Source organism: Blastomyces dermatitidis (genome assembly GCF_000003525.1).
Source record: "Blastomyces dermatitidis ER-3 genomic scaffold supercont1.3, whole genome shotgun sequence".
Lineage (NCBI taxonomy): Eukaryota > Fungi > Ascomycota > Eurotiomycetes > Onygenales > Ajellomycetaceae > Blastomyces > Blastomyces dermatitidis.
In genome coordinates, this window is record NW_025544776.1 from 1,697,966 (window position 1) to 1,709,637 (window position 11,672).

The window sequence follows — 11,672 nt, forward strand, 5'->3', positions numbered from 1 at the left end:
AAGGAAGATAAGTTGTCCCTCTCCCATTGGGTTCCGCCCAACAACTACACTAGGTTATATATATATATATATATATATATGTAGCCCTCCCCTCCCTTCCTATCTGCCGCGACTCCAAATAACAAGTACAGTACAGTACATACATAGTTTGTTTATCTTGGCTCTTTATCTTATCAAACTTCGAAGCTTTTTGTTGGGGGTCTATGATGGTTTGGTCGGGTGGTTTCGGAGGAACTAATATTGAGATGAGATGAGATGAGATATATTGTGCTAATGATATTATAATATTGTACATACAACAATATGTACATTTTGATATGTTCTATAGAATCAAAAGCTTCTATCTAATACATTTGTACATGTACATCCAATGTAAGTTACCCTTCAATATATATGTTGCGTGTGCTTCAACTGGAATAATAATAATAATAATGAAACTACTCCGTACTCCGTACACTTGCCATAATAATATTTTGTAGGCTCAAAGGCCACAGCCACATTATGCGACGTTTTGACAAAACATGGATTTGATGCGCCTGAACAAACATTTCCTCCACTCTCTTATTGCGGAGCGTGCGTCTACTGTAAAAAATAGGGTGCAAAATATCAAATCAGATAAAAAAAAAATATCAAGTTTCCTACCCTTTTGGTGTCTCTTCCACAATTTCACCACTCCTGTCATCTCCTCCGCCTCCCAAAACCATATTCATTTACACAACTATCCCCCTCGCCCTCACCCGTTCATCCACACTCAAGCGATCCACCACATCCTCCATGCCACCGCGCACCACCTCTTCCCACTCCTCCTCCTCCATCCCCATCACCATCACAATCTGCAAACACCGCCCGAAAGCCTCACGGTGCCGATATCGTCCCCCTCCATACAGCCTCGCGCGATCCTCCTCCCCTGCGCTACCACCTTTGCGACCCCCCCCATCGTCCCCGCCCACATTCACTGCTGCACTCACAATCCCCATTACGTCTCGCTCCAGCCGCGTTGCCCCTAACGCATTCACACGGCCATGATACGACCAGATACGTTTTTCTAATAATCGTGCCAGTGCAGCCACAGTCACGCTAAGTAGCCGCTCAAAGGCCCGGCCACTAAGGATTCGTGCGATCGGTTCTAGAAGATCCGCCCATGCCGTTGCGAACCGGTGACGGACCGCACTCCCCTCGGCCTCATCCATCAACCCCTCTCCATCTGCAAGCCCATTCTCATCATCATCATCATCATCACCGCCATCCCGGGGTTGGTACTCGATGTCACGGAATGAATCTGCTAGAATAGGTCGGAGATGGCCCTTTATGACATTATTGAACACAACTTGAATCCCATCATTGACGAGGTCTTGCGCTTTGGATTCAAACGAGGAGGAGAATGATTTTAGCATGTTGCCTACTTTCTCCGCCTCGTCATCAAGCGGGAAGAGGTTGGCCAGCGGGGATTCGCCAGTAGCCGCGTTGCCAGTCCGATTACTCCCAATTTCTGGTTTGGTAGTCCCCACGTGGTTTTTCACGATGCGCTGGATGTACTCGATTGCCACGTCAAGGTTGTTGATGAGGACTAGGAAGGCGATGACAGTGGCTTCAGGCGGAGGGCCACCTGCCGTTCCTCTGGGGTAACTTTCGTCCCGCATTTTGCGCTGGATCATGCCGATGAAATCAGTGCCAAGAACTCGGGCCAGCGACGGCGTCACACTGGCCATAACGGCGTGTTGCGCGGTGCGTAGTGACTGCTGAAGTACTTTGTTGACGATGTACATGATGTCGTCCACGGCTGAGGTAATGTGTGGTGGGTTGGCACGTAAGGGTTGGTGTCGGTTCAGCGTTAGTTCTGGAGGTCCTTCATCCAACTGGAAAGCCTTCTCCACCGACCGCCGGAGGAAAAACGTGGTCATTGAGTTGAAAGGATGGATTAACCGATCGCTAACCTTCTGACACAGCGCTGATTGAATAATGAAGTCCGGTAGTTCTAATTCCTCATGATTGTCGTTCTGTGGTCTTGTTAGTCCATAGCCATCCGTCTCCAGCTTGTACGTAATAGTAGAACCTGTCAATGTAGCATGTAAGAAGTATTAGAAAATACCCAATAACTTACACTGCATTTATCTGCTAAGAAGCGGGAATATAATGACCACCTCCCCAACATAACAGCCATCTCATTCAAAAGTCCATCGATCTCTTTCATATCTACTCCCTCATCCTCGCTTGATCGTTGTGAAGCGGCATCGCGAGTAGCGGGTGAGTTTGCTCGAGGTGTTCCCATGCCTCTCGCAGCAGGTAGAAAGCTTTGTACAAGAAATGTGAAAGCATAAGACTTGATGTCCGTCAACTTGCGATCAACATGGCGGTCATCGCTCCAAGACTCCAAAATGATGCCCCCCTGAACATCCGCCTCGACCTGCAGCCTCTCCACGACCCTCATCATCTTGCCCGGACCATAGTGTCTCTCCACTAATGCCCCATGCCCGTCAACAATCTGCGCAATGTGTTCAAACAGCTTGGTCAACGCATTTGCATAAAAGAATCCATCTTTCCTTTGCTCCGCGCCTGCCCCAGCATGTAAATTAGCCCTTGCCCGTGCCGCGACGCCCTGACACACATAGCGTCCGTACACATCCAGCCCGACGGCTGACCTTCCAATGAGCGGAAACAGCTTAAAAAACCGCGTGATCTTCGCATCATTGTTGTCCTTGACAGCCCGTTCAAATTCTCGCAGGAACAACCCGCAGAGCGATTCAGCCGCATTCTCTAGCGTCACACTTGGCGGGTCCGGAACTTCAGCAGTAGGCACGATCTCCGCAGCAAAATCACCATGTATGACCTCTTCGGGGATCTTCGATGCACGATTCATGTAACTCGCCGCCATTTCCCAATCCTGTGATGCGCCCATTGAGCCAGCTACGCCTAGCACGCACGCTTTCAACTCCACAACTTGTTCCACTACGTCCAGTGTAGCCTTGACACGCGACTGTTGGAGATCGAGGCGCTTGACGGCGCTGGAGATGCGGTCCGCTGTGCTAGCAGCGTCCGCAAGCATACCATGGCTGATTGTACGGGCAGTGGTTGCTTGTGAGCCTAGGTGGGCGCGGAGCAGATCTAGTCGGCCTAGTTCGCGGGAGAAATCTTTCTGGGAAGCTATGAGTGCATCAAGGCGGGCAGTTACGGCGGCTTCGCGATCGTGAAGATGGGACAAGGTGGCTTTGATATCCGCGATAGTGCGGGCATTATAGATGTCAGTAGGGTTCTCAGGGTCGGGGTTATGAGTGGAATTCTCCTGGCCATTGGCTTGCTGCTTTTCGCGGGGATCACTCGTTTGAAGTTCGGTGTTGTTCGTGTGCCTGTTATCTTGCACCCTGTCCTTAACTGTTGGAGGTTCTGTCGTTTGGCCAGAGTGGCCGATGACACCAGCGGGAGGAGGTGTACTGGCCGGTGGGGACATTGCTAGCCGGTCCCGATTTAGGTAATCGAGACTTTCCAAGCTGAAGTCCATAATGTAGCTTTAAAAGGTGTAATTAAAGGTGGAACATGGGAATACCCGTCCATCTTGCGTTGACAGCAAGAATACTCGTCTGTTGTTGATCAACGGCCGGCGCTTGGCGCCTAGCGCGTAACTAGTTATGTACCCTTAGCTGGGGAGCTAGCCGCGGGGCAAAGCAGCGGGAAGCTTGACATGCATGGCTAGGAGGAACATAACCAGCCAACATATATAATTCATTGGTGATATAGATTTGTGAGGCTTTTAGTTGCATTTTTCAGTCTCACGTCATTCTTTCATTTCTTCTCTCAGATTAGCACCCTCACATTCTCTTCTTCCCATTCGTTCAGTCTCGTCAGTTGGAAGCTAGGACAAGGCTTTGGTCGGCAAATCTCTATTGAAAATAAATAGATACAGACCACTCTAGAAACGCCAAAATAGGCCGTCGCCGGAGGCTCAGGCATCAAAAGGGCTCGTCCTCTCGCCGCCTGCCCAAAATGGGGAACGAAAACTCCGTGCTGGTGGACGGAAGCACTGCACCAGTAACCTTGAAATCCAGGTCCGTCGAAGGGATCGCTGAGTACATTAAAGAAAAGAATATTCGGAGGATTGTGGTCTTGGTAAGGATTTCATAACACCCGGATACAATACATATAAATGCAATGCTAATATTTCCCCGCCCGACTTTACGCAGACTGGCGCAGGCATCAGCACAGCGGCAGGAATCCCCGACTTCCGTTCTCCAGATACCGGCGTCTACGCCAATCTCGCCCGTCTAAACCTCCCGGACCCAGAAGCCGTATTTGACATCTCCTACTTCCGCAAAAATCCCTACCCCTTTTATGCCCTGTCCAAGGAGATGTTTCCCGGACGCTATCGGCCAACGATCACCCACTCGTTTATTAAGCTCCTCTACGACAAAGGTCGCTTGCTCAAGCTCTTCACCCAAAACATCGACTGTCTGGAGCGGGCAGCCGGCATACCGGGCGAGATGATCATTGAAGCACATGGAAGCTATGCATCCCACCGATGCATCGAATGCAAAGCTTCATACCCCGAAGATTTAATGCGCAAGGCGATAAATGCAAATGATGTACCTCTATGTCTCGATTGTCAGGGACTCGTGAAACCTGATATTGTGTTCTTTGGAGAGCCACTGCCAGAAGCTTTCTTCATGAACCGTACGCTGACAGCTGCAGCAGACCTGTGCATTATTATGGGCACTAGTTTGAGTGTACAGCCGTTCGCTAGTTTACCTAGCCTTTGCAAAGAAGGGTGTCCTCGTCTCCTGATTAACCTCAATAGGGTTGGCGGTCTCGGTACTAGGCCAGATGATGTATTGCTATTAGGCGAGTGTGACGATGGTGTACTAAAATTGGCAGAGGCGCTGGGTTGGCGGGAGGAGCTTGAGGAATTATGGGCACAGACAAATCCTGAAAAAGCAGGCCTAATGGAGAAAGAAAAGGAAAAGCCGGCTCGCTCTAAGAATGAGCTGCTACGTGATGAGATCGAGCGGTTGACAGAAGAAGTAGAGCACACATTGCATATATCGCGAGCCCACGAAGACCGGGTCCGTTCAGAGCTACAGAAGGGGAAGGAGAGTGAGGTGGGAAATGGAGAGGATGCAACGGACAAGCGCGAACCCACACCCACTTCCCAAGATGACGAAGATCGAGTAATGAAGAAGGGTAACGAGCCCTCCGAATCAGAACAACTCGACCCTGTGCCGCAACAGGAAAGCAAGTCAGAGACGAAATCTAGTGATGATTGTGCTACAAAGCAGGAGAACTCATCCACCGCCGGCCGCGAACCTAATAAAGAAAGTGACCAGGAGACAGAACGGTGAAATAACTAACTAATGGACATCAGGTTTTACCCCCACCTGAAAGTGTCCGGATAACACCTGTTTCATTTCCTGCTTATCATTATGGACCTTGAAAGAGACTTATAAAGATTTAATGACGATCACGATCAAAACTAGGGATGTTTAGAGTACTATGTCAACCTTAATGAATGGCGTCTATTTCCTTTTTCTTCCAAGTCATATTGCTGTCCTTTGCTTGAGGACGATGCCGCTTTCTTAGTTATCTAGAGAAATCAAACTGCTTTGCATATCTGAAGCCAGCTCTGAGAATTTCTCCGTTTCTGCGCCGAGTCAGGATTTTCGGGAATAGCTACATCATGACGTACTTACTCTACCTTGGCGCAGCGTTAAATATGTGACATGATTTGAAATGGGGCCAAACCCGAGGGCTGGACGGCCTGAACCTATTAAAGAGGTATAGAATATACGAGTAAATTGAATAAAAGGACTAAGGAAATATATCATGCATACGCGCATTCTTGCTGCGCTAGTGCTGTGGCTGGAGCTTGTAGACTCCATGCCGGCTGCTTACTGTCGTCATATGTCATCGTGCCCAGGTTGGTTCTGGATCTCACCGACAAACCTTCACGGGGCAGACTAAATAATGAAGCTATATCCTACCAACCTCAATCCCATCCACTTTTACATCGATCAACTCCAATTCCTCCCTCGTCCCGTACTCCTCACCTGTCACCTCGATTATTCTGCCCCTGGGCTCCGCAGTAAACCCCGTTTTCTATCCAGTATCCCCCAATTTGAGACCATCGGCCGCCATCGCAATGCCTATAGCGCCCCGCCGAAAGCCGTCCCGAAAGGGTGAGTATTCGCCAGAAAAGCCCCATTAAGCGTCTAGGATCTGGAATATGTCTGAGCCGTGGGATTAGAACTCATGTCTTTGTGGCTACATGTCAATGCGAAGGTGTAACAGCTACAGCTAACAAATCTTCTCTCTTCAGGGTCAATGGCTGATATGCCCAAGGACATGCTTGAACAGCTCAAGACACTAGAAGAGCTCTTCACAGTTGACCAGGCGAAGCTTAAGGAGATTGTTGAACATTTCATCAAAGAGCTACGGAAGGGTGAGTCCCCTTATCCCCGTTTGTTTGTCCAATGGATAGATATCTGTACCCAAGAAAAGAGAAGCGGTGAAGGGGCAGGTGAAGAAGGGGCAGAAGAGAATGCGGGGATTCCATATTGAGGATCAGCCTCTTACAATATTAAATATTTGGCTATTCTAACAATTTGAATGCAATAGGCCTCAGCGTCGAAGGCGGAAACATTGTAAGTTTCCCCCAGCCCTTTCGTTTTACATCCGCTGTGCATCTCCCAAAGGGACCATCCAATTGTCGCTTACTGACAAACGCTTCCTCCTCAGCCTATGAATGTCACCTGGGTCTTGGGATTTCCCACTGGCCATGAAAAGGGCACATTCCTCGCCCTGGACATGGGAGGCACCAATTTGCGTGTCTGCGAAATCGAGCTCTCCGAAGAAAAGGGCGAGTTCGATGTCACACAGTCCAAGTATCGAATCCCGGAAGAGCTGAAGAGCGGCAAATCGTCAGAACTATGGGAATACATTGCGGACTGCGTGTACCAGTTTATCGAATATTACCATGAGGGCTGCACGGCTCTCCCGGATCTGCCACTGGGTTTTACCTTTTCTTATCCTGCCACACAGGATTATGTTGACCACGGTGTACTTCAAAGATGGACCAAGGGCTTTGATATCGACGGTGTTGAAGGCAAGGATGTTGTCCCAATGCTGGAGGAAGCACTGGCTAAGAAGGTAAACATTGGAGCCTCTTTCTCTCTCTTCCCGCTATCGCCTTTTTGGGCAAATTGTCCAGCCTTGATCTTGGCTACCAGATGCTAATTGCATGTGTAGGGTCTCCCCATTAAAGTTGCGGCTCTGGTAAATGACACGACGGGCACCCTTATTGCTTCTGCCTATACCGACCCGGAAATGAAAATCGGCTGTATCTTCGGCACAGGCGTCAACGCCGCCTACATGGAAAACGCCGGCTCTATCCCTAAAATAGCCCACTACAACTTACCCCCCGACACTCCCGTCGCGATCAACTGCGAATACGGCGCCTTCGACAACGAGTATGTCGTCCTCCCGCGAACCCAATACGACATCATAATCGACCGCGACTCTCCCCGACCTGGCCAACAAGCCTTCGAAAAAATGACCGCAGGCCTCTACCTCGGCGAGATATTTCGCCTCGTCCTCCTCGACCTCTACGACAACAAGGGCAAGCTCATCTTTGCCAACCAGGACGTCTCGAAGCTGCGAAAACCCTACTCCCTGGACTCCTCCTTCCTAGCGTTCATCGAAGAAGACCCCTTCGAGAACCTATCAGAAACCCGTGATCTCTTCGAGCGCACCCTAGGAATCCACGCCATGCCTTCAGAGCTAGAATTCTGCAGGCGCCTTGCAGAATTAATCGGCACGCGTGCTGCGCGCCTCTCGGCCTGCGGCGTTGCGGCCATCTGCAAGAAGAAGAATATCACCCACTGTCATGTTGGCGCGGACGGGTCAGTGTTCGAAAAGTACCCTCATTTTAAAGCCAGAGGCGCCAAGGCGTTGAGGGAGATTCTGGACTGGCCGGATGACGTGCCGGATCGGGTTGTGATGAGTGGAGCGGAAGATGGGTCCGGTGTTGGTGCGGCACTTATAGCGGCATTGACCCTTGGGAGGGTTAAACAGGGGAATCTGGTGGGGATTAGAAATAAGGATGCTATTAAGAAGATGTGCTGTCAGTGTTGAGAGCGGCTTTTTGATTGTGTACAAAGTACGGAGTAAATGGAGAGAGAAAAAAATACAGAAGATAGTTACGAAGGCATCAATATATAAAGATATATATATTCATATAGACCGACTCTGATTTAGGAAGTATGCTACCTAAGTGGGAAGTTATAACCCAGACCAATTGGTCTGACATTAACTTCATGGACAGAGGTAAGTTAGCAGCGGGTTTGTCTTAATATTAGATTTATATTTCCAGTCCGCACGATCCGCGCTTGCAACCCTGGACTCTCGAAAAACTGTCACAATGGAACGCCACATCTCCGATTTGCGTATCGCTAGCAACGCTGAGTTAGGGAATCAAAAAAATTTCTCCCCCTTCTACACCTAAATATCCTTCGAAGAAATATAGACCGGAAGCAGCCCTGGGGAAGGAAGCCCCGGACACAATGGTGGATCTGAACCTCGGCGACGAGACATGCAGCAAACCAGACCATTCCTCCCCTATTCCGAGTGACACATGGAGCGCTTAGGCAGAATTATTGTAGTCTTGAGGAGGCAATTGCTGCATCAAGCAAAGAATGGCAATCCATCCCACTGGTAGTTGAATTTGTAGCAATTTTCATTTTATTAACTCTATGAAAGAGTATCTCCATCTCTCTTCGTTTCTTTTTTCCATCCCTGGTAAATATAGAGGTGAATCTTTCGCACCTACCCTTGTAACCCCATGATCCCCTTTCGAGGGCCATACCGTTTTTAAACGACTTATATACGGGAGTATATAGTACAGAAAAATGCGAGCCTACCAGAGGGCTAGCCATGAATTTCCCACAGCCGAATTTTTCCCTGCTCGTTCGCGACAGCCAACATATCCGATGTTGGCGCGATAGCAACTGCCGAAATGCGCCCAAAGGGGGTGTTGGACGTAGGCCAATTCTTATATACAGTGCATGACGGGAGATGAACTGTGTGTAAGCTATCGTTAGTCAACTGAGACTTCGCAATAGTCCATGTACGAAAAGAAACACATGTGTGAAAAAGAAACGAGGTGGGTAGGGATAGTTCAGGGGTGTATTTCATACTCAGTCTCAACGCATCCTTCTTCCACCGACTTGCCATGACAAGCAATTGCCCATCCGCCGAGAAGACAAGATGACTTGTGGGCGTCGTTAGCTGATCAAGCATGCGCGTCGGTTTCGGGTTATGCGGGATCCCGCACTGCCCATCGCCATGATCTACTTCTCCATCAATCTTCTTCCCCTTGCTCTTCTTTTCGATTTCAGTAGCAGCCGCAGCCCATGGCCTCCGGTCATAAATATTCACAATCCCGCTCGAACTCCCAACCGCCACCCACCTATCCCCGCCAATCTGCGTTCTTCCAGACTTTCCACCAAGGCTAATCACCGTCGCGCCCACAGCACCCTCATCGACCCAGCGCGCAACAATGCGCTTCTGCCTCCCATCCCACTCACTAACCTCTCCATTCTTGCCAACAACACACATACCCTCCCCATTACTCCACCACGCGAAATCAGCAACGCCATTGTGGCTGTCAATGCGCACCTGTGAAACCCACTGGAGCGTTGTGGTGCTGAGGATCGTTATAATACCGCCCCCTTTCCGCGCGCTGCCGACGACACCCATCCACCGGCCGCAGGGAGATAGTTTAAAGCGTTCCATAGACTTTTGTTCTTCTTTACGGTCAGCAGGCCCATTGACTTTCTCGACCTTGCCCGTGTCCAGGTCCCAGACATGGAAGTAGCGGCGGCGACCGGAAAAATATATTTGGTTCCCTGTAGGAGAGGCGAAAGTGCTGGTGTGTATCGGGGTGCGGCGGACGTGGAGGGAGGTAAGTAGGGGGTTCGGAGAGGAGGATTTGGGTGAGATGTGGTGGAGGAAGAGAGTTGAGGCCGGCCCGGAGGATAGGAGGAGAGGGTAGTGTGGGTGGAAAGTGAGAGACTCGATGGTGGACTACAGTTGAAGGGTGAGTGTTAGCACGAAGGAAAAATACTTAGGAGTATGACCGCTTGAAAGGGAAAACATACAGGCTGACCCTTTCCAACATCTTTCATCCGTTGAATATCCAGGACTTCCTGGCGGAGCTTCCGCTTCCCACCACTCTTGGCATTATTTTCACCCTTCGTGAGATTACCAGCATTCTGCAATAGGCGTGCTAGCGGTTGCAGGGACATTTCCTCCTCCTCATCTGTATCCATATGATCAGAACCTAAAACACTCTCATCATCCGACTGCGCTCCTGTCTTCCTTCTCTTCGCGCTGCGTCCACCTGCAATGTTGGATGGGTTCGCCCAATCCGGGGCGGGATGTAGTCGTTCAAACTGTTTGCGCAATCTCCGTATATACTCTGAGCCGGTGACGACATCGTCTTCTTCTGTGAGTCGTAGCTTTCGCAACCTATTATTACCCGCTAGAGAGACCGTGATCCGCTCATCGTCACTATCTTCCCACGCCGCAGGGGGTTCATTCTCCCGCTGATCATCCGGCGCACCCTGAACAATTGGGAACTCGAGATCAGCTCCCGCAGTGCCTGAATCGAGGAAGAAGAGCTATATCACATATTAAAACGTCAGTAAAAGTTTCATTTGACCGGAGGTCGACATTGGAAAAATGGATAAGTATATATATTATAAAGCAACACCTACGTCGGCATCATCAACATGTTCCAACCCGCCCTCCTCTTCTCCGCCCTCCTCTTCTCCGCCCTCCTCTTCTCCGCCCTCCTCTTCTCCGCCCTCCTCTTCTCCGCCCTCCTCTTCTCCGCCCTCCTCTTCTCCGCCCTCCTCTTCTCCGCCTCCTTCTCCATCCTCATTTCCATCCCGTGGCACAAGCTCCATACCTTCAACCTCATGTTCTCTTAACGCATCATGAAACCCCGCCGCATCACCAAAGAGCAACCGCTCAAGCTTCTCTTCCGTCTCATCCTTGGGCATTGGTTCATCTTCACTGCTCGCATTATCAACCAGGCCATCATCCTCAGAGGCACCGTGAGTATCAATGAAGAAGCCTGCATCCCTTGGCAGCGAGGCAGCTGCTGCAGCTCTTTCCACGCGGACTTTTTGCATCGAGGGCATTGGAGTTTGCGCGGTTTCTTATTTGGTGGCGCCGAAAGAATCAAGAGATGGGCGGGAGGAATAATAAATTAACCAAATTGTATAAAATAGCAGCTCATTTATAATCGTGTGGACAAGTACCCATAATGGTAATTAGTTGTGGTTTGTCTTAACCTTCACTTTTCATATTTTTAGTTCCCAAGTCGAAAAAAAAAAAAACTGATGCCTGAGGCTGCAGACGCGCTGTCACATGAACTTCAAAACCCCAAGCATTTCTCCTTTTCGGGTAAAATAATTCAAGTTCACAAATTGATATACCCGTTACTTCAATATAAACTACAAAGACTGCGATTGCCATATGCGGGCATTTATGAACCTAAAGACTACTCCAAAGGAGAAGGAGGATCAAGTGTAATGAACTCCTGTATAAATCGTTGGTGTGATAGGATTTGCCAGCAACGTAAGGGGCTTTAAGTATAAAAAAAAAAAAATAAAAAAAAAAAAGTT

General features: G+C 49.4%; 5 protein-coding genes across 5 annotated transcripts; 2 read left to right on the forward strand and 3 right to left on the reverse strand.

Moving 5' to 3' along the window:
- Positions 1-437: 437 nt before the first annotated feature.
- Positions 438-704, reverse strand: BDCG_16621 (uncharacterized protein; the record flags this gene model as incomplete). The annotated part of the gene is made up of 2 exons (XM_045425828.1): positions 438-582; positions 643-704. 2 exons carry the CDS (start codon positions 702-704, stop codon positions 438-440), a joined length of 207 nt encoding a protein of 68 aa, XP_045280173.1.
- A 6-nt stretch (positions 705-710) lies between these two features.
- Positions 711-3,496, reverse strand: BDCG_02822 (Golgi transport complex subunit COG4; the record flags this gene model as incomplete). The annotated part of the gene is made up of 2 exons (XM_045418390.1): positions 711-1,997; positions 2,102-3,496. The coding sequence occupies 2 exons, from the start codon at positions 3,494-3,496 to the stop codon at positions 711-713; spliced, it is 2,682 nt and encodes an 893-aa protein (XP_045274980.1).
- Positions 3,497-3,978: 482 nt separating this feature from the next.
- Positions 3,979-5,327, forward strand: BDCG_02823 (NAD-dependent histone deacetylase SIR2; the record flags this gene model as incomplete). The annotated part of the gene is made up of 2 exons (XM_045418391.1): positions 3,979-4,101; positions 4,176-5,327. The coding sequence occupies 2 exons, from the start codon at positions 3,979-3,981 to the stop codon at positions 5,325-5,327; spliced, it is 1,275 nt and encodes a 424-aa protein (XP_045274981.1).
- A 469-nt stretch (positions 5,328-5,796) lies between these two features.
- BDCG_02824 (hexokinase) lies at positions 5,797-9,268 on the forward strand. Its single transcript, XM_045418392.1, has 5 exons — positions 5,797-6,161; positions 6,302-6,424; positions 6,601-6,626; positions 6,721-7,131; positions 7,231-9,268. The coding sequence occupies exons 1-5, from the start codon at positions 6,125-6,127 to the stop codon at positions 8,113-8,115; spliced, it is 1,482 nt and encodes a 493-aa protein (XP_045274982.1). The 5' UTR covers positions 5,797-6,124; the 3' UTR covers positions 8,116-9,268.
- Positions 8,908-11,186, reverse strand: BDCG_02825 (small nucleolar ribonucleoprotein complex subunit; the record flags this gene model as incomplete). Its single annotated transcript, XM_045418393.1, has 4 exons — positions 8,908-9,059; positions 9,177-10,065; positions 10,140-10,661; positions 10,758-11,186. 4 exons carry the CDS (start codon positions 11,184-11,186, stop codon positions 8,908-8,910), a joined length of 1,992 nt encoding a protein of 663 aa, XP_045274983.1.
- Positions 11,187-11,672: the final 486 nt, after the last annotated feature.

What these genes read in the sequence shown, in the direction of transcription:
- BDCG_02824 (XM_045418392.1), top strand. Translation starts at nt 6,125, where the DNA reads ATGCCTATAGCGCCCCGCCGAAAGCCGTCCCGAAAGG. An exon ending in GCGTCGAAGGCGGAAACATT is followed by an intron (nt 6,627 to 6,720) that starts GTAAGTTTCCCC and finishes CTTCCTCCTCAG; the next exon opens with CCTATGAATGTCACCTGGGT. An exon ending in AGGAAGCACTGGCTAAGAAG is followed by an intron (nt 7,132 to 7,230) that starts GTAAACATTGGA and finishes TTGCATGTGTAG; the next exon opens with GGTCTCCCCATTAAAGTTGC.